General features: G+C 50.7%; 1 protein-coding gene across 6 annotated transcripts in view; it reads left to right on the top strand.

Annotated features, from left to right (window-relative positions):
- prmt3 (protein arginine methyltransferase 3) overlaps positions 1 to 22,408 on the top strand; it is a 323,649-nt gene that overhangs the window by 84,494 nt on the left and 216,747 nt on the right. For all 6 annotated transcript variants that reach the window (XR_011596499.1, XM_070898645.1, XM_070898646.1 and 3 more), the window contains exon 9: positions 15,602 to 15,723. Coding sequence is in view for 5 of the 6 variants with exons in the window: in XM_070898645.1 (XP_070754746.1) it covers positions 15,602 to 15,723 (122 nt within the window). In the remaining variant the exon portion in view is untranslated. The remainder of the gene's footprint in view (positions 1 to 15,601; positions 15,724 to 22,408) is intronic.

The following is a 22,408-nucleotide window of genomic DNA, read 5'->3' as shown; positions in this document are numbered from 1 at the left end:
TTAGCGACTCGATGGCTTCGGCCGCGCGGCGGACGTCGGCTGAATTTAGGCGCCGCGCCAGCATGCCTGGCGCCATCCAGCCCGCTCCTCCGCCATCGAGTAGGTCCCTGACCCTGGTCACCTCACCAGCCACAGCCCTCTCTTCCGACCACCAAATAAAACCTCGGTCGTGGAGGTACGGATTCCCGAGCAGCGGCTCCTGCAGGACAGCCGCCACTCCAGCCGGCGGAGAGCTGCGCTTGGTGGAGACTTTGTTCCAGACCCTGATGAGTTCCTTGTAAAAGACAGGCAGCTCCTGGAGGGCGGTCCTGACACCCCCCAAGTTCACAAACAGGAGCTGCGTGTCGTAATTGAGGTCGCGCTGCTGGCGGAAGAAATACGTCGCCAGAGCACACCACCTAGGAGGGGGCTCGACGTAAAGGTATCTCTGCAGGGTCTGAAGATGGAAAGTCGCGAGCTTGGGCGCTGACGCACACCAACGACTGACCGCCTTCCTCAAGCGGGAGACTCAAGACCGCGGCAGAGACCCAGTGTTTCCTGTTGTTCCAGAAGAAGTCCACTAGCTTCTTCTGTATCTTGGCGACAAACGCAGGGGGAGGGGTCAAAGTGACCAGCCGGTACCACAACATTGCGGCCACCAGCTGGTTTATGACTAGCGCTCGACCCCTGTAGGACAGCACTCGGAGCAGTCCTGTCCAGCGCTCTAGGCGAGCGGCGACCTTGGCCTCCAGCTCCTGCCAGTTCGCCGGCCAGGCTTCCTCGTCGGGGCTAAGGTAGACTCCCAGATAGAGGAGATGGGTCGTGCTCCAGGCAAAAGGCCTGAGCTCCACCCGCCACTGACCCACCAGGAGTCCGGAACATTTTTCCCAGTTGATCCTGGCGGAGGATGCGGTCGAGTAAATCTCCTGGCACTCACGCATCCTCCGCAGGTCAGCGGGATCCTCTACCGCGAGGAGCACGTCATCGGCGTAAGCCGAGAGGACGACCTCCACGCCCGGCCCTTGCAGAGCCAGTCCCGTCAACCTCGTCCGCAGGAGGCGCAGGAAAGGCTCCACGCAGATGGCATATAACTGGCCGGACATGGGGCATCCCTGGTGCACCCCTCTCCTAAAGCGAAGGGGCGCCGTCAAGGACCCGTTAACCTTAATCAGACACTCCGCGGCGGCGTACAAAAGTCGGATCCGGGCGACGAAATGCGTCCCGAACCCGAAAGCGCGCAGAGTTCCGAGCAGATAGTCGTGATCCACCCTGTCGAACGCCTTCTCTTGGTCGAGAGATAGGAAGGCGACCGACAGACCAGCCTCCTGGGAATGATGGATGAGGTCCCGGACCAGATGGATGTTATCGTGGATTGTCCGGCCCGGGACCGTGTAGGACTGGTCGGGGTGGATCATGTGGTCCAGCACGGTGCCAAGGCGAGCAGACATCGCCCTGGCGAAGATTTTGTAGTCCGTGCTGAGGAGGGAGACCGGGCGCCAGTTCTTAAGAAGGCGGAGATCACCCTTCTTAGGCAGCAGGACGATGACTGCCCTGCGCCAAGAGAGGGGCATCTCCCCGGTCGCCAGACTTTCCCCCAGGACCCGCGCGAAGTCGCTCCCCAGGACGTCCCAGAACGCCCTGTGGAACTCCACGGTCAGCCCGTCCAGCCCCGGGGATTTTCCCCTCGAGAGCCAGTCGAGGGCACCGGTCAGCTCCGCCAGGCTTAGCGGAGCTTCCAAATTTTCACCGCCCTCCGGGCTGACTTTCGGCAGGTCCTCCCACAAAACTCTACGCGCTTCCTCGCTGGACAGATCCGGAGAGAACAGAGCCCCGTAATATTTACGGGCCCTGTTGTTGACGCCCTCCGGATCCGAGACGAGAGAGCCGTCGTCGGCCAGCAGCGTCAAGAGCTGCTTACGGACACTCTGCCTTTTTTCCAGCGAGTAGAAGAAGGGGGAGCCGCGGTCCAGATCCCGCAGGAACCGGATCTGCGACCTCACGAACACGCTTCGGGACCCGACGAGCTGCAGGTCCTTCAGCGCGGCCTTCTTAGCTTCGTACACCGTCCGCAGGGTCGGGTCCTCGACGACTTGACCGAGACGGGATTCCAGGTCGAGCACCTCTTTTTCTAGGCGCCCGACTCCGGCCGCCCGCCTCTTGGCCGACCCCCTCGCTTACTCTTGACAGAAGACGCGGACGTGAGCCTTGCCCACGTCCCACCATAGCCTCAAGGAGGGGAAGCCCCCCTGCTTCCTTCTCCAGTCGGCCCAGAATCGACGGAACGAGTCCTGAAACCGCTCGTCCTCCAGCAGCCGGTTGTTAAAGTGCCAGTACCCGGACCCCGTCCTCGCGCGGAGCGAAGTGAGCTCCGCCCACACCAGGTGGTGGTCCGAATACGGCACCGGCCGCATGGAGGCCGCCGGGACGCAGGAAACGTACGCCCGAGACACGTAAAGGCGGTCGACTCTGGACCATCCAACTCCAGGCCTCACCCAAGTAAAGGCGCTGGAGATTTCGCCAGACGTCCACCAAGTCGAAGGACCCGACCAGGTCCCTCAACTTCTCCATCGCCATCATGCTCTGCGGGGCACCAGAGCGGTCCCTCGCCTCGAGGGTGCAGCTAAAATCCCCCCCGAGGACAATGCAGTCGCCGACGTCGACGGAGCCAAAAAGAGCGGACACTTCTTCGAAGAAGCGCGCCTGCTGCGGGCCAGGCTGAGGGGCGTACACGTTCACGAGATGGATCGGCACGTCCCCCAGGCGAACCGTTACGTGCAGCAAGCGGCCTGGCACGGGCTCCTCGACCCCCAAGATCTCCGGCTGAAAATGCGGGCCCAGTAAGATGGCCACTCCACTAGAAGTGGCGGTGAGGTGGCTCATGCGGACCTCTCCTTGCCATTCCAGGAGCCACGTGGCTTCGTCTCCCGGAACGGTGTGGGTTTCTTGCAGGAAGCACACCGCATATTTCCCCTCCCGCAGGAGCGAAAAATTGTCAAATCTACGACGTGCCCCTCTGCCGCCGTTGATGTTGAGGCTGGCTATGGTTATCTTCATGGCAAAAGCATAGTGCAACCTCTACCTTAACCTATTGTGGGGGGGGGGAGTGGAGTCTTTTGTTGACCTCCACTCCTTCAGCAGCCCAGCGAGGAACTTTTTGTGCCGGCGCAGCTCAAGGCCTTGCGCCCTTGATAAGGGCCCGCCCGCGGCCATGGTTTTAGCGGCGGCGCGGACGGAAGCGATGAGCAGCCCCGGCTCGGACCATCTTTCCCGGGCCAGATGGGCTCGGTTGCGGAGACCCTGGCTCTCGACCAAAAAGTCCCGGAGATCCTCTACGGGAATGAGGGGGGACTCAGCGGCGGGCACGAGGAGATCCACCGCCTCACTGGCGATGGACTCGAGATCTTCACCCGCGTCCTCCACCGAGTCCCCGTCCTCCTCCGGGAGGTTGCCGCTAGCAGCCGGCCCGTCGACCGCACGAGGTACGGCAAACGGCCCGGCCGCTCCATCCGGCCCTGGCTCTGCCCCAATCCCACCCCCAGGATCGTCAGCAGAGGAGTCCCCACTGGGCTCTTTTAGAATAGGTGCTGGGTCGGGAAGCGACAGCGGAAGGGGTTCCTCCTCCGCCCCAGGAACCGGGGAACAAGGAGAGACCCGGCCATAGAAAATCCCCAGGCGCTCCAGCTCCAAAGTAGGGGGCGAGGGTGGGTGTTCCTCCCCCTCCCCGCCGCCACCTCCTGGCCCAGCGTGTACAGATTCATTAAAAGTGTTAATACTTTGTATTTCTGCCGAGTCGAGCAAATCCCGGGGGAAGTTGGATATTGGCTGGGCGGGCTCAGGTTCGGCCTTTTCGGCCCCGCCCGCCTCAGTCCCCGGGACGCTCGACCCGGCGGCTACGCATTCCTCCGCTGGCCCCACGCCCCCCACGACAGGCAGATCTTTCACACCATCCCCGGGAGGCAGCGGCTGGGCAGCCTCGACTGCCTCACCCTCCCCGGGGACAGATTCCTCGTGCCTACGGCGCAGTTTGGGGGCGCCGGTGGGGGACGCAGGACACGCGGCGGGCACCGACTCCTCCGCGGAGGGATGTTGTTCCCCCCCCGCCTCATTGGAGCGGCGCCTCCTTTTTTTCCTGGGGGGGCACGGAGACAGGGAGACACCCATGTCTGCCGAGGCCTCCCGCTCCACTCCCCCCTTTTTCTTATCTTGCCCGCGCCCGAACCCCTCTGCGGTATTAGTCAAGGGCTCGGGCACGGGCTCATGGCACCCCGCGCTCGCCGGTGACGGGGTTGGGCCGAGCGCGGTGAACAGCTTGTCTGGCGCACTAAGGGGACCCGCCTCTAGGTGTTTCGCCTTCTTCTGCGCCTTCTTTCCGGCCGGACGCTCTCCCTCCCCCCGACCGGAGGCCGTGAAAACAAAGGCCTCCGACGATGCCCGCGCACCGACGGCTCCCGGCACGCGGACGCTACTAGGGGGAGGGGTGGCGGCGGCGCCAGCCTTGTCCGCCCTCGGTAGTTTGGTGGCTTTGGAGGCGGGGCAGTTCTTGCGAACGTGCCCCACCTCCCTGCAAGCATGGCACCGCACGCCGTCCGACGTCCAAAAGACGCGGTAGGCAGTCCCCTCGTGCACCACATTAAAATTGCCCTCTGTCGTCTCTTCCCGCGCCAGCCGGACAAAGAGCTGGCGGCGGAAGGAGAACATATGGCGCAGGCTGTTATCCCTGAGGCCAAGCGGTATGGGGTTGATCCCCGACCTTACCTCCCCCAGTTGGTGTAGGTGAGGGAGGAGGAGCTCAGCGGGAACAAAGGGCGGGACGTTTGATAGAATGACCCTCTGCGCGGTGGCCTCGAGAGTGTCCACCGGCAGGAACGCCCCGCCCACCGTGAGCCACTTTTCAATGGCCAGGGACACCGCCCGCTCCGACCCCAGGAAGAACACGGCGTTCCCAGATATCTTGGAGGCTGCGACAATGGCCGAGGGGCCGACTACCCCAGCCATCGTCCGTACGCACTCCTCAATGCTCATTGTGGGGTAAGTGTAGCTCTTGACCCCGTGTTTCGTAGTTATAAGTCTGAATGGTGGCAGGGCAGCAGGTGGCGCAGGAGGTGCCGTGGATGTGGATGCCGCCTGCGCATAAGTCCTAGCTGGCCCTGCCACCGGCGTAGATGGGGTCACCATCACGGGGTCCCTTTAAGGGCTACACCCATCCCAAAGTCACAGGCCTTAATGGTCTTTAAATGGCCTCGTTTAATAGACTGAGCAGAGGAGCTCTTAACGAGGCACACCTCTCCCCTAGTTGACAATTGGGGAGGGGCCTTGCTCCCTCTGCTCAGTTGTCTTAATTGTTTTATATTTTTCCAATCAATTTGGGAGGAAAAGGGCTCTGAGAGAGAGAGGGGAGAGACAGAGAGTAACAGAGAAAGAGAGAGGGGGGTGGGAAGGTGGGAAGGGGGGAAACTGCGAGGGCAGGTCTCCCCTCGCAGCTGTGGGTGGGTGCAATCCCCAGATGGCAAACAAAAATAGTCTTTGGGGTGGTCTTCGGGTGAGGGGAGAAGATGTCTTCACCTGGTGCAGCTGGAGCCACACAGGCACACACTCCCAACGATGTTTAATTAGGGTGGATTAATTGTTTCTTCAGCCTGGTAGCTCCAGCTATCCCAGGCTAGGCAATGGGGGAGGGGTGCTTCAAAGGTGTGTGGGGCCTAGTTCTAAGCAAGGCCCCCACACACACTTCCACACATACACACCCCCCGCAATGTTCCGGCCCCCGACTGGTCTTCTTTCCTCCCCCCACCGATACAGCAAAGTCTTTTAGGGACTGCACCAATACACCCACCTGTAGAATGGTAGAGTCTCCCTCCTTCCACACTGGATGTTGTTGTTGGTTTTTCCCCCTCTCTCCAACTCTTTGTAGAAATGGTGAAGTTGTTCAAGTTTTCTGCTTTTTCCTCCTCTCCCTCTGGGTGAAAGTTGGTGGTGAAGCCCCTTCCTTCCTTCCTGGGCTGATTCACAGGCCCAGCCTGGAGCAAAAGCAGCAGCTCCTTCTCTCACTGCTCACAGCTCCAACTGTTTAGGCCACGCCTCCACTGCTCCACAATTGGCCCAGGTGCAGCAGCTAATCAGGAAGGCGAATGGAATGTTGGCCTTCATTGCGAGAGGGATGGAGTACAAAAGCAGGGAGGTCCTTCTGCAACTGTATACGGTATTGGTGAGGCCGCACCTGGAGTACTGCATGCAGTTTTGGTCACCTTACTTAAGGAAGGATATACTAGCTTTGGAGGGGGTACAGAGACGATTCACTAGGCTGATTCCGGAGATGAGGGGGTTACCTTATGATGATAGATTGGGTCTTTACTCGGAGTTCAGAAGGATGAGGGGTGATCTTATAGAAACATTTAAAATAATGAAAGGGATAGACAAGATAGAGGCGGAGAGGTTGTTTCCACTGGTCGGGGAGACTAGAACTAGGGGGCACAGCCTCAAAATACGGGGGAGCCAATTTAAAACCGAGTTGAGAAGGAATTTCTTCTCCCAGAGGGTTGTGAATCTGTGGAATTCTCTGCCCAAGGAAGCAGTTGAGGCTAGCTCATTGAATGTATTCAAGTCACAGATAGATAGATTTTTAACCAATAAGGAAATTAAGGGTTATGGGGAGCGGGCGGGGAAGTGGAGCTGAGTCCACGGCCAGATCAGCCATGATTTTGTTGAATGGTGGAGCAGGCTCGAGGGGCTAGATGGCCTACTCCTGTTCCTAATTCTTATGTTCTTATGTATAGATGTTCTGTACAGAAGGAGGAAGGACTGCAACTCCTTCAGCACGAGCGTGCATTTGGCTTTGCCATGATAGCGAACTTCCCCATGGTGTAGGGTGCCATTGACTGCATCCACGTCGCCTAGAGGGTACCGCATCACAATCTAGAGATCTTCCACTACCACTCATCATCATCATCATCATAGGCAGTCCCTCGGGATCGAGGAAGACTTGCTTCCACTCTAAAAATGAGTCCTTAGGTGGCTGAACGAGTCCAATATGAGAACCACAGTCCCTGTCACAGGTGGGACAGATAGTCGTTGAGGGAAGGGGTGGGTGGGACAGGTTTGCCACTCGTTCTTTCCGCTGCCTGCGCTTGATTTCTGCATGTTCTCGGCGACGAGACTCAAGGAGCTCAGAGCCCTCCCGGATGCACTTCCTCCACTTAGGGCGGTCTTTGGCAAGGACTCCCAGGTGTCATTGGGGATGTTGCACTTTATCAGGGAGGCTTTGAGAGTGTCCTTGTAACGTTTCCGCTGCCCACCTTTGGCTCATTTGCCGCGAAGGAGTTCCGAGTAGAGCGCTTGCTTTGGGAGTCTCGTGTCTCGCATGTGAACTATGTGACCTGCCCAGCGGAGCTGATCAAGTGTGGTCAGTGCTTCAACGCTGGGGATGTTGGCCTCATCGAGGACGCTAATGTTGGTGTGTATGTCCTCCCAGGGGATTTGTAGGATCTTGCGGAGACATTGTTGGTGGTATTTCTCCAGCGATTTGAGGTGTCTACTGTGCATGGTCCATGTATCTGAGCCATACAGGAAGGCGGATATTACTACAGCCCTGAAGACCATGAGCTTGGTGACAGATTTGAGGGCCTGGTCTTCAAACACTCTTTTCCTCAGGCACTGGAGGCGATGTTGAATCTCGTCGTCAATGTCTGCTCTTGTTGATAAGAGGCTCCCGAGGTATGGGAAATGGTCCACGTTGTCCAGGGCTGCGCCGTGGATCTTGATGACTGGAGGGCAGTGCTGTGTGGCAGGGACAGGTTGGTGGAGGACCTTTGTCTTGTGGATGTTTAGTGTAAGGCCCATGCTTTCGTACGCCTCAGTAAATATGTTGACTATGACTTGGAGTTCAGCCTCTGTATGTGCGCAGACGCAGGCGTCGTCCGCGTACTGTAGCTCGACAACAGAGGTTCGGGTGGTCTTGGACCTGGCCTGGAGATGACGAAATTTGAACAGGTTCTCACTGGTTCTGTAGTTTAGTTCCACTCCAGCGGGGAGCTTGTTGACTGTGCGGTGGAGCATGGCAGCGAGGAAGATTGAGACGAGGCGATGACGCAGCTCTGTTTGACCCGGTCCGGATGTGGTCCTGATTGGGTCTGTAATGGATCAGTTGGTAAGGATCACGGCCTGCATGTTGTCATGGAGCAGGCAGAGGATGGTGACAAACATTTAGGGGCATTCGAAACGGAGGAGGACGCTCCATGGACCCTCGCGGTTAACAGTGTAAAAGGCCTTTGTTAGGTCGAGCAAGGCCATGTATAAGGGCTGGTGCAGTTCACTGCATTTTTCCTGCAACTGTCGCGCTGTAAAAATCATGTCCTTTGTGCCCCGTAGGGGACAAAATCCGCACTGTGACTCCGAGAGGAGCTCCTCAGCCACAGGGAGAAGATGGTTGAGGAGGACTCTAGCGACGACTTTCCCAGTAGCTGATAACAGGGAGATTCCTCTGTAGTTGCCACAGTCGGACTTGACACTTTTTTAAAGATGGTCACGATCACTGCATCTCTCAGATCTCCCGGCATGCTCTCCTCCCTCTAGATGAGAGAGATAAGGTCATGCATTCATGCCAACATGATGGCTCAAGATGGCCGCTGGGGTGGCAGTTCCCTCGAGAGCTCCCCTGCCAAATCAACTTTCATCTTCCGCCATCCAACAACCTTTCACCCTCAACCTCCCCCCTCCCACTGTCTAAACTTCCCTTAGCCCTATTAGACCCTAATAGGGAGTGCATTTCCTTAAATCTTTACTTTAAACTCCAATCCACAAATTCGGGCCTACCTCAGGCTTCTTTCCAAACCTCCGCACCACTCATCGACGACGACGACGACCAGACTACCAGCAACGACCGAGTCTCCTGCAGTGACGACCTGGAGCTGGACCTCTTCGCCCCCCCCCCCCACCCCCCTTCGGCGACGACCTCCTTCAATACCGACGTCGACTCAGCTACCCCACCCGATCATCGATCCTCGAGCCAGGTGAGCCTCCAACCAGGCGATCAGGCTTCCACCCTTCCAGCGGCAATCGGGTCCCCTCCAACGGTGACCGGGCTTCCTCCAGCGACGCTCGCTACCACTCTCTGAATGTACAGTTGTTGTGCGACCACACTCGCAGAATAACGACCGTGAATGCCCGCTATCCTGGCAGCGGCCATGATATCTCCATCCTGTGCCAGCCCTCAAATGAAGCTCGTGGCTTGCTGCTTGGAGACGAGGGCTATCCGCTATCCATCTGGCTCAGGACCCCCCTCCGCAAACCCACCAGTCCTGCCCAGCATTCGTACAATGAGAGCCATGCCGCCACCAGGAAGATCATTGAGCAGACCATCAGAGTGCTGAAGCAACGGTTCCGCTGCTTTGACCGCTCGGGAGGATCCTGCAGTACTCACCTGAGCGGGTGTTCCTATTCATCGTCGTCAGCTGCATGCCGCACAACCTAACCAGGAGGAGGAGCAGCAGCAGGAGGATGAGGAGAAGCAGGAGCAGCAACAGCCACGAAGGAGGAGGCAGCGACTCCCTTCGCAATTCTGCAACGGCGGTCTGTGACTAGCTCATCACAGCTCATTTCCACTGATTTCCATCCCACTTCCTGGTTCCTCTGGACGTCCCCATAACCACATCAATTTGCCCTTCCATACGAAAGCCCCAAGACTGAAATGAGAGACAACAGCAAACATTAAACATTCCAATCACCATTTATCAAACAACAATAAAATGTGTAACTGTATTTAATCATCACCCTTGTGCATTTCCTTATAGCCCCTTTTTTGTCCACCTATTCGACCATGCCTTCGTAGTGTCTCCCCTGTCCATATGGCTGGTGGAAGGCTGATGTGTGTCAGGGCCAGAGATGGCATTGTAGGATGGCATTATAGGATGTCCTTGACCAGCTCCGGGCCTGGAAGGCCCGGCTGTAGACTGCACCACCTCAGGCCGGGCGGCGGCAGTCTGGGCTGGCTGGCTGACCGGCATGGACAAGTTCAATGGCGGAGTGGCAGTGGTGGGATCAGGAATGCTGTAATCCTGAGAGAGGACAGCAGGTTCCTGCTCCACTGACCCACAGTCACTCCCCCCGGGGCAGCACCTCAGTATCCCCACCAGTCTGATGCAGGACTGATCGCTGGGCTGTTGCGACACCGTGTGATCCCTGGTCGACTGTGGTGGACCCAGCGGCGATGGTAGCTGTTAGAGCACGTGTGGAATGCAGCTGAGACTGCATGACATCACCAAGATGTTGCGTGGCATCAAGCTGAGATTGCATGAGAGCAGTCTGTGCATTCGTGCGAGCAACCATTGACTCTATTGCAGCACCAAGACATTGTGTTGCTTCCGCCTGTGCCGCAATGGAAGCTGCCACATCGCCCATGACATGCGTCATGAGTTCTGGATCCGCACGGTCTGTCGGGATTCCACCATCATCTGCATATGATGGGCTCCATGGTGTGTGCAGAGCTGTGTACAATGCGGGAGGCGGACTCCTCCACACTTAGCACTTGCGACAGGCTCTCGGGCACCCTCGTCATTGCACCTATCATGTCGGAGTGCGTGGTCATCACCCTTTGTGTGAACGCCTTCCCATCGAGATCCTCATCTGAGTCCTGTGCAGCAGAACTCCTGTGCGAATTCGTCCTCCGGTATGATGGCTCCTGAGCTTCCCTTTCTTCTTGACTGTGCTGCAGCCCGCTAGGCCCCGGTGCATCACCCAGTGCAGATCCCTGCCCTAAGCTAACCTCTAAGGACCACGGAGTGCCAGTATCTAAGCTGGTGCCTGCGATTGAGAGAAGCAGTGATGCAGTGCTTGGCTCCTCCTCCCCCTCCTCATCCTCCTCCTCCCCCCCCCCCCCCCAGCCTTCTCCCTCATGACTGGGTTGGGGGGGCTCTCGGGCACAGGCTGCTCAACTGCTGGCTGATTATCTGAAAGCATAAATGGCAGAAGGGTAGGGGGTCAGGAATGGAGCAAGGAAGGCAAACAGAATGAGGAGGTGGAAAGTGATGAGGGATTCTGGTTTTAATGGGAAAGTGGGATGAGAAGAGGGGATAACGATACTGTTGTTGCCCCCAGGGGACTTGACGTCTCCGGTGGCTATGGGGTCCACTACCTGTGGGTCAATGAGCCGCTGCACTTGCTCCTCCAGGTCAGAAAGCTCACGCAGTTCAGCTTCCCATCTCCAATCCACTGCTGCTCTCTTCTGTTGTGTACCATCTTGGCCTGCAAAAGAAAGGAAACTGTGTGAGTAAGAGCCCAGTTATGTACATGGAAGATATGCCTGCCATGGTTAAATAGCTGTGAATGTAGACAAGGAGTGAAATGAGGCTGTGACTGTGAGTAGGTACAGATGATTGATGGTTGCATGCTGAGTTAAGTGCTGAGTGCACAGTGTGCACAGACACAGACTCGGAGGCTGGTATGTAAGGGTTGTGGAAACATGTACTAATCTTGACCACCCGAGTGAGGTCATTGGCCCTGAAATTCCGGTTTGGCCTTCCCGCGAGCATTAGAGAAAAAATACGCACCTACCTTAAGCTGGTGCCCACGTTGGACTTTCCGATGCTGTGGCCTCCTTCGACTGCGATTCGCAGCGCGTGCACGTCGACGCGTGCGCAGACCTCGAGCTGGAGTCACATGGCTCTGGGCAGCCAATCAGGTAAGGTATCGTAGTAATCGGAGTTCCGCAGGGTCCTAAACTCCTATTACTATGATTGTGATAGAGCCCGAAACACCCAAAACACTAATAAAAAATAGAAAATAATTACACTACATTCATTTAAATTAAAGTTATTAATGTCTTTTAAAAAAAAGAATTTCCTGATTTTTTTTTTAAGTTTTTAAAAATAAACTTACCGTTGTGGGGAGGGTTTTTAATAAAATATGTTTTAATAACTTTATTTTTATATGTTTTTGTGTTTTTTAAACACTTGCACCTGTAAAAGTAGGCTATGCGCCCGCTTTTACAGGCGCAAGATTTTTGAGGATATTTGTAAGCGTAAATATCGGAAATTTCCACTTACAAATGTTCTAGCTCCCGAGATGCGGCCATCTGTCAAGCCAGAAACTTGACTGATTGGAAATGCTGGTTTCTGGAGCATGCGCATTGCGCGCTGTAATCCGGCATTTCCGATGCCTTCCCGGGTCCGTAGGAACTCCGTACGGACCCGGGGAGGCCGGAATTTCAGGGCCAGTGAATTTTTTTGCAACACTCTACGGGTTCTATCCACAACCGTGCTGACCGACACTTCTGCAGCCACCTCTTCCCACATGGCCCCAAAAACCTGTGGAGTTGGCCTTCTCCTAGATGAAGATAACAGTGTCTCCCTCCTTCTCTCCACTGCCCCCACCAATGTCTCCAATGCCAGGGCATTAAACTGAGTGGCCCTTGCATGAGCTCTTGGAACAACCATCGCAGAGCTTCCTTACAGCTCAGTCAACTCCAGAAATGATGGGAATGACCAGGTGCTGCCTGAAATGACATCCCCTTTAAGAACTGGAATGAACAGCAGGCTGATTATCAGTGAATGAAAGTCAACTGAAATTGGGTGCAATCCCGGTAATAGTGCCCCTGCAGCTATTAGTATCTCAGATACCGCCTTGTTGCATTTCTGAGGGAAAAGTGCCCAATTGCCCACAATTTTGCAGCCCATCTCGCCAGGCGCTAAATGGTCAATCATGTAAAACTTAGCGCCCCAAATGCGGCACTAACGAATTTTGCCCCCATTGTGTCCTCCCAGCTTTCTCTCCCACCAAACTTTGTATCGTCAGCAAACTTGGATACATTACACTCGATCCCTTCATCTTAGTCATTAATATAGATTGTAAAAACTTTGGAGAATGAAAAGCTGTGATGTTTATTTATTCAGTATTCTTTTAACATAAAACAATTATCTATTAAAAGAGACTAGGAGAATACCCTAAGGCCCAAAGCAGTTCAGGGTTAATGGCAGACATTCATTATTTTTAAAATCTGTGCTTCCAAAATGTATTTGAAGATTCATTCTTATCTGCTGCATTAGAATGAGCTGAATCAATTTTGCATTGACAGTATTTCCCATGAAGAACACACGGATGAACAGAGCTTCTGATAAAAGCCTGTTTGTTACAGTTCAGTGCAATCATAGTAAACGTGATTCCATATTATTAGCTTTATCAATGGTCCCCTAGTTACTGTCATCAGAAATCTCAAAGGAACATTAACTGAAAGATATGAAATTTATGGTAATACATCATAATCTGTTAAAATGAATCAAATCCTACGGCTAAACATCATGCGAGTGATTCAGTTCTTGAATTTTTAACTGTTCTTAAATTTAGGGTTGATTATGCATTTTGACCAATTATATATTTAAATGAACGAATATAAATGATAGATTAAATGAATTTTCACCTCATCGTGTAGAGATGGTGCAGTGTTCTGCATGTATTTGATCCAGTTTTCTTAGGCCCTGTTTTACATGAGATTGAACATCATTGTGGGAGAGGGGATGATGGGAATTACTGACCTCCTCAGTAGCTGGGCACTGCTCTGTTTTGAATAGGAATAAATATAATGGCTGTGGTTTATTCATTGTGACTACAGCACGTTACTGAGCAGTGTTTTATCATCAAAGTGTATCATGTGATAATTTAAAATATCAAAATATTAAATTCATTCTTGGCATTCTATCAGAAAATATAATTTTGGATCTTATTTTGAGGCAGCAAGGAAGCAGACTATTTTTATCTTTCAAAATATACAGTTTCAGCTATTGGTTTAATGGCAAACACAATATTTTATGAATATTCCTGAAGGAGTGTTTGCTGTGCATGTACAAGACACCAGAGATTTTTTCTTATTGCCCTGCTTGGTAGAAAGTAACAATGGGTACCTAATTTTGGGAAGGGAAATAAAAGTTAGTACTAACTCTTCAAAAAAAATCCCTCACCTTTTTTCTCCTTTCCTTCACATAAGAAAAAGAAAGACTTGAATTTGTATAGTGCCTTTCACGACCACCGGACATCCCAAAGCTCTCTACAGCCAATAAAGTAGTTTTTGAAGTGTAGTCACTGCTGTAATGTAGGAAATGCGGCAGCCAATTTGCGCACAGCAAGCTCCCACAAACAGCAGTGTGATAACCAGATAATCTGTTATTGCTGTGTTGATTGAGGGATAAATATTGGCCAGGGATAACTCCCCTGCTCTTCTTCAAAATAGTGCCATGGGATCTTTTATGTCCACCCGAGACAGTAGACTGGGCCTCAGTTTAACATCTCATCCGAAAGACGGCACCTCCAACAGTGCAGCACTCCCTCAGTATTGCACTGGAGTGTCAGCCTAGATGTTTGTGCTCAACTCCCTGGTGTGGGACTCTAACTCAGAAGCGAGGTTGCTACCAACTGAGCCATGGCTGACATAACATAAAACACCACCACAAATAATTTAAGAAACCTAGCCATCATCAATACTTTTTTTTTGGATTAAAAAGCATCGGCTGACATTTTTAGTCTCCTGGTTTGATGTCAAGATTTTTAAAAAATCCAATTTACAACAAAAAAAATCGGTGTTCACTCATTATGCCAAAGTGGGCCTACAATCTCGAGCTGCTGTTTGTACAGAATTCAAATGCAGTTAATATAATGACTGAATCTCTTGGACAGCACGGTTGGGATTGGGGACGGATGGTGGGGAGTGGGGACAGTATGTTGGTGCACTTTTAGGCTATGCCATGGGGCGATCGTTACACCTGCAATTCCTCAGTATTAAAGTTCACACGTTTCAGTGACCTTGGGCAGGGGAGGGAAAATATTAGGCCCAGTCCGATGGTTGTCCAATAAACTCTGTTGGAATTGAATGTTGGTGGACATTGAGTGACAACAACGGGTACGGTATCATAGTGGTGATGTTACTGGACGAGTAATCCGGACTCTGATCTGGAAACATAAGTTCAAATCCCTTCACCTCAGCTGGGGAATTTAAATTCAATTCATTAAATAAGTCTGGAATAAAAAGTGAGTAATGGTCACCATGGAACTACCGGATTGTCGTAAAAACCCATCTGGTTCACTGACGTCCTTTAGGGAAGGAAATCTGCCATCCTTACCCAGTCTGGCCTATATGTAACTCCAGACTCACAGCAATGTGGTCGACTCTTAACTGCGCTCTGAAATGGTCTAGCAAGCCACTCAGTACCACCAAACCACTACGACAAAGTCACTGTAAGTGGGAGTACCTTTACCACATGGACTGTAGCTGTTCAAGAAGGCAGCACACCACCACCTACTTGGGGCAAATTAAGAATGGACAATAAATGCTGGTCTTGCCCATGTATGAATTTAAAAAATAGAATTGCACTAGCTGTGATAGAATGGCCTGCAATACCCATTGTGTAGGTTCACACATGAGGGGTGACCAGGAGGCTGGTATTTAATGGAATCAGAATCCAATAAAAGTCAGTTGCTTCACAAGAACCCAGCAATTCATGAGAAGAGAGAAGAAAAAATATATATATATATATTTTAAAATGAACACATTTTAAGTTGTTTACACTTTTCCATAGCTGTGATTTTTTTTAATATACCTCAGCTACTCTTCAATTGAGTCTTAATGTGTTAAAATGACTTCCAGGTAATCTTGGATGTTGGATGTGGTACTGGGATCCTATCCATGTTTGCAGCTAAAACCGGGGCCAAGCACGTGATTGGAGTGGACCAATCTGAGATCATTTACCAGGCCATGGATATTGTAAGGTAAAAGGAATCTCACACTCTTGCTTTCCTCCCCGAGCTTCCACGGCTATTGTTTCAGGCATTGTCCTCAAAATTACCGTTTTAATGAGATCGTTCTTTTGCCTTTCAAGGCAGGCAGGAGACTGATTGGGGATGCTGGGAGACTGAGATAACAGAAAGGGACAGTGATAAGGATCACACACTGGAAATACATTTTACCAGCTTGAGTAATTATTCTGTCCAGTGTAACATTCGCTGTCATGATAATGGCGTATTCAGGAAGATGGATATGGTGCATGGTGGGGCAGAGAATCATTAAAACTTGAGAGTAAAAGTTGCCTGCTGATTGGATTTCAGTGTTTGCAGCGAAAGGTTCACAATACACAGCAGTGAGTGGAGAGACACAGCACAGAGCTGGCGCTGATGCTGGCTCATGCCCCGCCACTTCTGCCACAGACAGTGGCTGCTGAATTAACAAGATTGCTGGCGAAATGCATTTCATTGAGACAGAATAAAAGACTTTCAGTTTAAAACAGTACTGGGATTATCAGATTAGCAAGATCTGCAGGGTTCAGTGGCCTCGTACACCCCGAGACTTTAGATGCTGGGAGAAATTGTGCATGTCTGTTTGATTGCTGCTAGTGAGATGGTTGTCATGCAACAGAAATCTAAGGTGGTAAAAGTAATATTAAAATAGTAAAATATATTAAAAGTAATATCCTGTTTACACTTGTTCTTGGTACTGTTGATCTGAATCTTAGGCTGTTCTGTGTAATAAATGAAGCAGTTTGTCCCAGACCTTGGATTGCTGCATTTCAACCCTGCTAATTATTCACTGATTTAGTTATTCGTCTGCAGTGTGTCCTTTCACCTATTGACTGGAGTTGTCTCGTGAACAAACCTTTTCTACGTTTCATGGGGGCAACTGACTATTAGAGAGTTGAATTAATGTCCTGTAATTGCAGTAGTTAACGAGCTTCTCTCTTCAGTGTCGTGTAGAATTCTTGCCTGTGCTCTCCCCCTTTTTTGGTTCATCCCTTGCAGCCATTTCTAAGTTGGAAGCAGAGCAAGGGGACTCCTCCCAGACCTCTGCAAGTGCTGCTCTCACATTGGTCACCAGATGATGCACATAGTTTGATTTACATTCTGCTTATATTTTCTCTCGTCCTGCACGAAAGCTCCATTTTCAGGCTCAAAACATCATTACCGAGGGATGATAATAGCTTTCAGTTAATCTCAGCTGCATTGTCCATGGAGATAACAGAATGGGGGAAGAGAGGGAATAGAGATGATTCAAACAGTAGCAAGCAGAATAATTCCAGCGCTTTCAGAGAAGTGGAATTGCACTAATGCATTGCACGATGAACGATGGAATGTGACAGATGCTTTTCATAGGATCATAGAGCTCAGAAGGAGACCCATTCGGCCCATCGTGCCCGTGCTGGCCCTTTGAAAGAGATATCCAGTTAGTCCCACCTCCCTGCTCTTTCCTCTGATCCTTGTATTTTTTTCCTTCTCAAGTATATTTCCAATTCCCTTTTGAAAGTTACTATTGAATCTGCTTCCTCCAACCTTTCATGCAGTGCACTCCAGATCCCAACCAATAGCTGCATAAACATATTTCCCCTCATCTCCCTCCACATTTTTGCCTGTTATTTTCCATAGGCCGAGTTCCTGCTCCCGATCAGTATGTTGCCGATGTGCGCAGTAAAGACTTTCTTGGTGAGAGAGACAGAGAAATGGGAAGGCTAATTATCCCGTGCTGTTGCAGTACATATACTATGGGCCAAACACAAGAGAGTGGTATTTTTGTTTAGCCTGGAAGCGGATGCCTGTCTGTCATCTTGAGTGGGTTATGGTGCAATACAAACAAACTGTTGACAACATTATTGGCTGTTAATGATTTAATAGGTGAATCCTTTATTAACATGCTACCAACTGAAATGACTACAAGAACCAGTTATCCCATTGCCTGAAACCCCATGAAATATTTCAAGTATGATTTTGTTTTAACCACCTCTGTTTTTCCATTTCCCCGTTCCCTTCTCCCCGCAGACTTCCGAAATGAACTGAAGTTTTGTTTTAACCGCCCTGGTATTCCCGATTGTTCTTCCCTCAGCTCGCGAACGCTCCAACCTTCACTGGGTTATCATTCTTTGCCATGGTCATCGTTGGCATCCATTAGCAAGGAGAGCTGGAACCTGTTCTCCCCCTACTGTTTGCATGCACGTATTCGAGCAAAGGTGGCTGAATAGCACTCGGGGACCAGGAATTCTGGTTTCCCAACCCTCGCCACCCCCTACCTTCCTGGCCTAGCAATACCAGAAATTCCCCTGTTATGCGCCTCCCGTTATGGCCTCTGGAAGGTCGCTAACTGGGCGTGAAAATGTTTTCGCCCGGTGTGGGCGTGGAGGGGTGCGCTTGCAGCTCCTGTGAAATTGCGCAGGAGTTAGGGAGGCACGAATCCAGTAGCGCATGCCCCTGGTAGCACGCTGGTCCGCTGTGCCTCCAGTGATTATATCGCCGTGTGTGCTGACCCCTTTTTGCTCCGCGATGTCCCAGTTCTGCCCTGCGGCGGAAATTGGCCAGCACCCTGTGAGGCCTTCGCAGGCAATGCCTGCGCTAGCCTCGCAGTTGAGAATCGGGCCGCGCACCGATCGCGGGGCAAAATGTAAAGGGGAGGTGCGCTGCGCCAAGCGCCGCCATTTTCTTTTCTCCGGCTCACTGGTCGTTCCTTTGTCCAATGCTGCCATGGGGGTCCGGGCCATGTTCGTGCAATCCGGCCCTCCGTTTCGGTGCCGGGCTGCGGCCACAGCACCCCTCATTCCCGGTGCTCCAGTGGAAGCCAATCAAAAGGCCTGCACAGCTCATAGCATCCCTCCCCTTTAACAGAAGGGGAGGGGCATTGAAACGTACCAGCTCTACGCAGGGAGCATGCGTAGCGCTCCGCGATGCACCTGGATAGCGTTCCCAATCCTGCCCCAAGAAGTGGAGGGCGCGACATTGCACTCCACTTCCTGTGAGGGGTCCTATCCTAAATTTCGTTTCCGGGGTGGGACTTCTGCGCGGGGCACAGAATGTCCGGCCTCAAAAAGGTTTCCGCCCCCAACCGGGTCGATAGCCAATTTTGGCTCCTGAGTATCAAACTTAAGAATGGTGGAGCAGTAGTCGGCCATTTTGGCCCCTCGAGGCTGCTCCGCCATTCAATAAGATCATGGCTGATCTGATCTTGGCCTCAACTCCACTTCCCTGCCTGCTCCCCATAACCCTTCACTCCCTTATCATTCAAAAATCTGTCTATCGCCACCTTGAATGTATTCAATCATCCAATCTCCACAGCTCTCTGGGGTAGAGAATTTCAAAGATTCACGACCCTCTGAGAGAAGAAATTCCTCCTCATTTCCATTTTAAATGGGCGACCCCTTATTCTGAAACTATTCCCCCAGGAGGGGAAACATCCTCTCCTCATCTACCCTGTCAAGCCCCCTCAGAATCTTATACATTCTTCTAAACTCCAATGAGTATAGGGCCAACCTGCTCAAACTTTCTTCATTCTGACTTGTCAATTATATTGCTCCATTCCTTTTATCAATGTGAGGGGGAACATTTGTGCAGAGAATCGAAGAAACTTTTAAGTTGGAAAAATTAGATCCATTTCACAATCTCATTAAAAGTAATAGTAGTCTAAATGGATTTTGGCGCAGATTTTGGTACACTTCCCTACAGACTTTCTGTGGGCTTTTGTAATGAACACTGTGGTGATTCGAACTTACTAGCTAGGCCAACATTCAAAGCTCATTCCCAGTTGTCCTTGAGAAGATGGTGGGGAGCACCTTCTTGAATCGCTGCAGTCCATGTCGTGAAGGTACTCCCACAGTGCTGTTAAGTAGGGAGTTCAAGGATTTTGACCCAGCGACAATGAGGGAATGACGATATATTGCCAAGTCAGGATGGTGTGTGACTTGGAGGGGAACGTGGGAGGTGATGGTGTTTCCATGCCCCTGCTGCCCTTGTCCTTCTAGGTGGTAGAGATCGCGGTTTTGGGAGGTGCTATCGCAGAAACCTCGGCGAGTTGCTACCTTAATTACGTATTACAATAATGTGAATGAATATTGAATGCTAGAGAGTCATGGAAGTGTATAGGATTGAACAACTGTACTGTGACTACCCTCTGTCTTTGTGTCTTTCTTTTAAGCAACATTGCATGAAACTGTTTGAATATAAGTGCACATAAAAAGAGGTATGATTTAAAAGGAAAAAAAACTTTGCAAAAATGATAACTTTAAACCTATTCAGAAAACAAGTAAATGTGCAGGATCCAGTAATTCCTACCAATCCGAGAGCTGTTTGCAGCTTGGGAGCAAAGGAGCCCGAGAAGCTCTGAATAGACTTAAAACCTGGGAAGGTGAAATGTTTGAGGTGACCTGTTAATTTTTATATTAGCCTCTTGGTTCTGAAGTAGTTCAGGGAGATCTACGTGTACTGTCAGGTTGAAGAAAAATGTCTTTCACTTACAGAGTGGAAATTATTTTCCATAGAAATTACACCATAAATTTTCACTGAGATGTCCTGTGCATACCATATGCCGAAGGTTAACAGTGGTTTGCCTCAAACTATTTGGAAGAGTTAATTAATCTGCTCTAAACCTCCTCTTTGATGTGTACAAAATAATACACTCGTTTATCCGCTGTGTTGATGCTTGCAGACAAAATAAAAATTCTCTCTATCCCTGAACCTGCCTCTCTCCTTCGTTCACCCTCCAGCTTGTTTTGTGCCCTTTCTTTGTTATCCTTTTCTCTTCCACTCCTTCTCTCATGCACATTCTAAAATTCATGTTTCTCTGCCTCTCTGCTTATCTCTGCTGTTCATTCTTCCCATTTTTTAAATCACTTTTCCCCTACTCCACCTTTCTCTTGTCTCCTCTGTGTGTGTCTCCTGCTATCTCAGTGTGCACCAGATTATGTTGCTTGACTGAATTTTCAGGACGAGAGCCAAAACGCACTCGATCAGAGTTGCCAAGCAGGCAGAGGTATCCAGGTGTAAGAGGAACTGGGGGTCTAGGACGGCAAAGCAATTCATGTAGGTAGGAGAGTAACTGGTCGAGGCAGGAGCAGCGATCTTGGAGCAGGGAGGCTGTGGGATTTGAGGGTAAATAAAGGTCGGGGCTTTAATTTGGGATTGAATAGGGTGGGATCAGGATGTAACATTGGAGCTGGAAAGTAGTAGAGGCAGTGTAGAATGGGTAAAATTCCCAGGGTCGAGGATTAACGGCAGTGGGGGGAGTGAGATGGGGAAAACGTCAGTTGAGATTTACTTTCCAATTATTTGATTAGTCTGTGGTATCATAGGATTACATAAGATATACAGCACAGAAACAGCCCAACTCGTCCATGCCGGCGTTTATACTCCACTCGAGCCTCCTCCCGTCTTTCCTCATCTATCAGCATAACCCTCTATTCCCGTCTCCCTCATATGCTTATCTAGCTTAAATGCATCAATATTATTCACTTCAACCACTCCCTGTGGTAGCGAGTTCCACATTCTCATCCCGCTCGGTAAAGAGGTTTCTTCTGAATTCCCTATTGGATTTTTTGGTGAATATCTTATATTGATGGCCTCTATAGTTATGCTCTTTCCCATAAGTGGAAACATTCCCTCTGTATCCACCCTATCAAAACTTTTCATAATTTTATAGACCTCTATTAGGTCATCCCTCATCCTTCTCTTTTCAAGAGAGAAGAGACCCAGACTGTTCATCCTTTCATGATCTCTTTTGCACCCTCTCCAGTGCCTCTATATCCTTTTGTTAATATGGCGACCAGAATTGTACGCAGTACTCCAAGTGTCATGTGGTTAGTGTGGACCAATGTTGAAATCTGAATGGCCTGTGGGATCACCTGTTGCAGGCTTACTTCAAGATTAGCCATTCAGTGTTGCAGACAGGCTGACGACTGATATGACTAAATTCATTTTATTTTTGTGAGCAAGCTTTTGGCCAGCTGTCCTACTGTCTCCTTTGGCTTGATAAATTTTTGTCTGATAACGCTCCTGTGACACGCCTTGGGAACTTTAACTACGTTCAAGGATGCTATATAAATGCAAGTTGTTGTATCCACCACAAAAGCATTCTTAGGAAAGTAACTAAAGGCAACTAGCCTTATGAAAGCGAACTAGCACGAAATATAAAAACAGATAGTAAGAGTTTCTTCAGGTACATAAAAAGGAAAAGTGAGGCTAAAGTAAATGTTGGTCCCATGGAAGATGAGACTGGGGAATTAATAATGGAGAACAGAGAAATGGCAGAGATGTTCAACAAATATTTTGTATCGGTCTTCACGGTAGAAGACACTAAAAACATCCCAATAGTGGATAATCAAGGGGCTATAAGGAGGGAGGAACTTAATACAATCACAATCACTAATGAAGTAGTACTCGGTAAAATAATGGAACTAAAGGCGGACAAGTCCCCTGGATCTGATGGCTTACATCCTAGGGTCTTAAAAGAAGTGGCTGCAGAAATAGTGGATGCATTGGTTATAATCTACCAAAACTCCCTGGATTCTGGTCCCAGCGGATTGGAAAACTGCAAATGTAACGCCCCTATTTAAAAAAGAAGGCAGACAAAAAGCAGGAAACTATAGACCAGTTAGCCTAACATCTGTCGTTGGGAAAATGCTGGAGTCCATGATTAAGTAATGGGACATTT

Source organism: Pristiophorus japonicus, chromosome 14 (assembly GCF_044704955.1).
Source record: "Pristiophorus japonicus isolate sPriJap1 chromosome 14, sPriJap1.hap1, whole genome shotgun sequence".
Taxonomy (NCBI): domain Eukaryota; kingdom Metazoa; phylum Chordata; class Chondrichthyes; family Pristiophoridae; genus Pristiophorus; species Pristiophorus japonicus.
The sequence above is the reverse complement of the archived record's forward strand: the minus strand, read 5'-3'. Positions and strand labels throughout refer to the sequence as shown.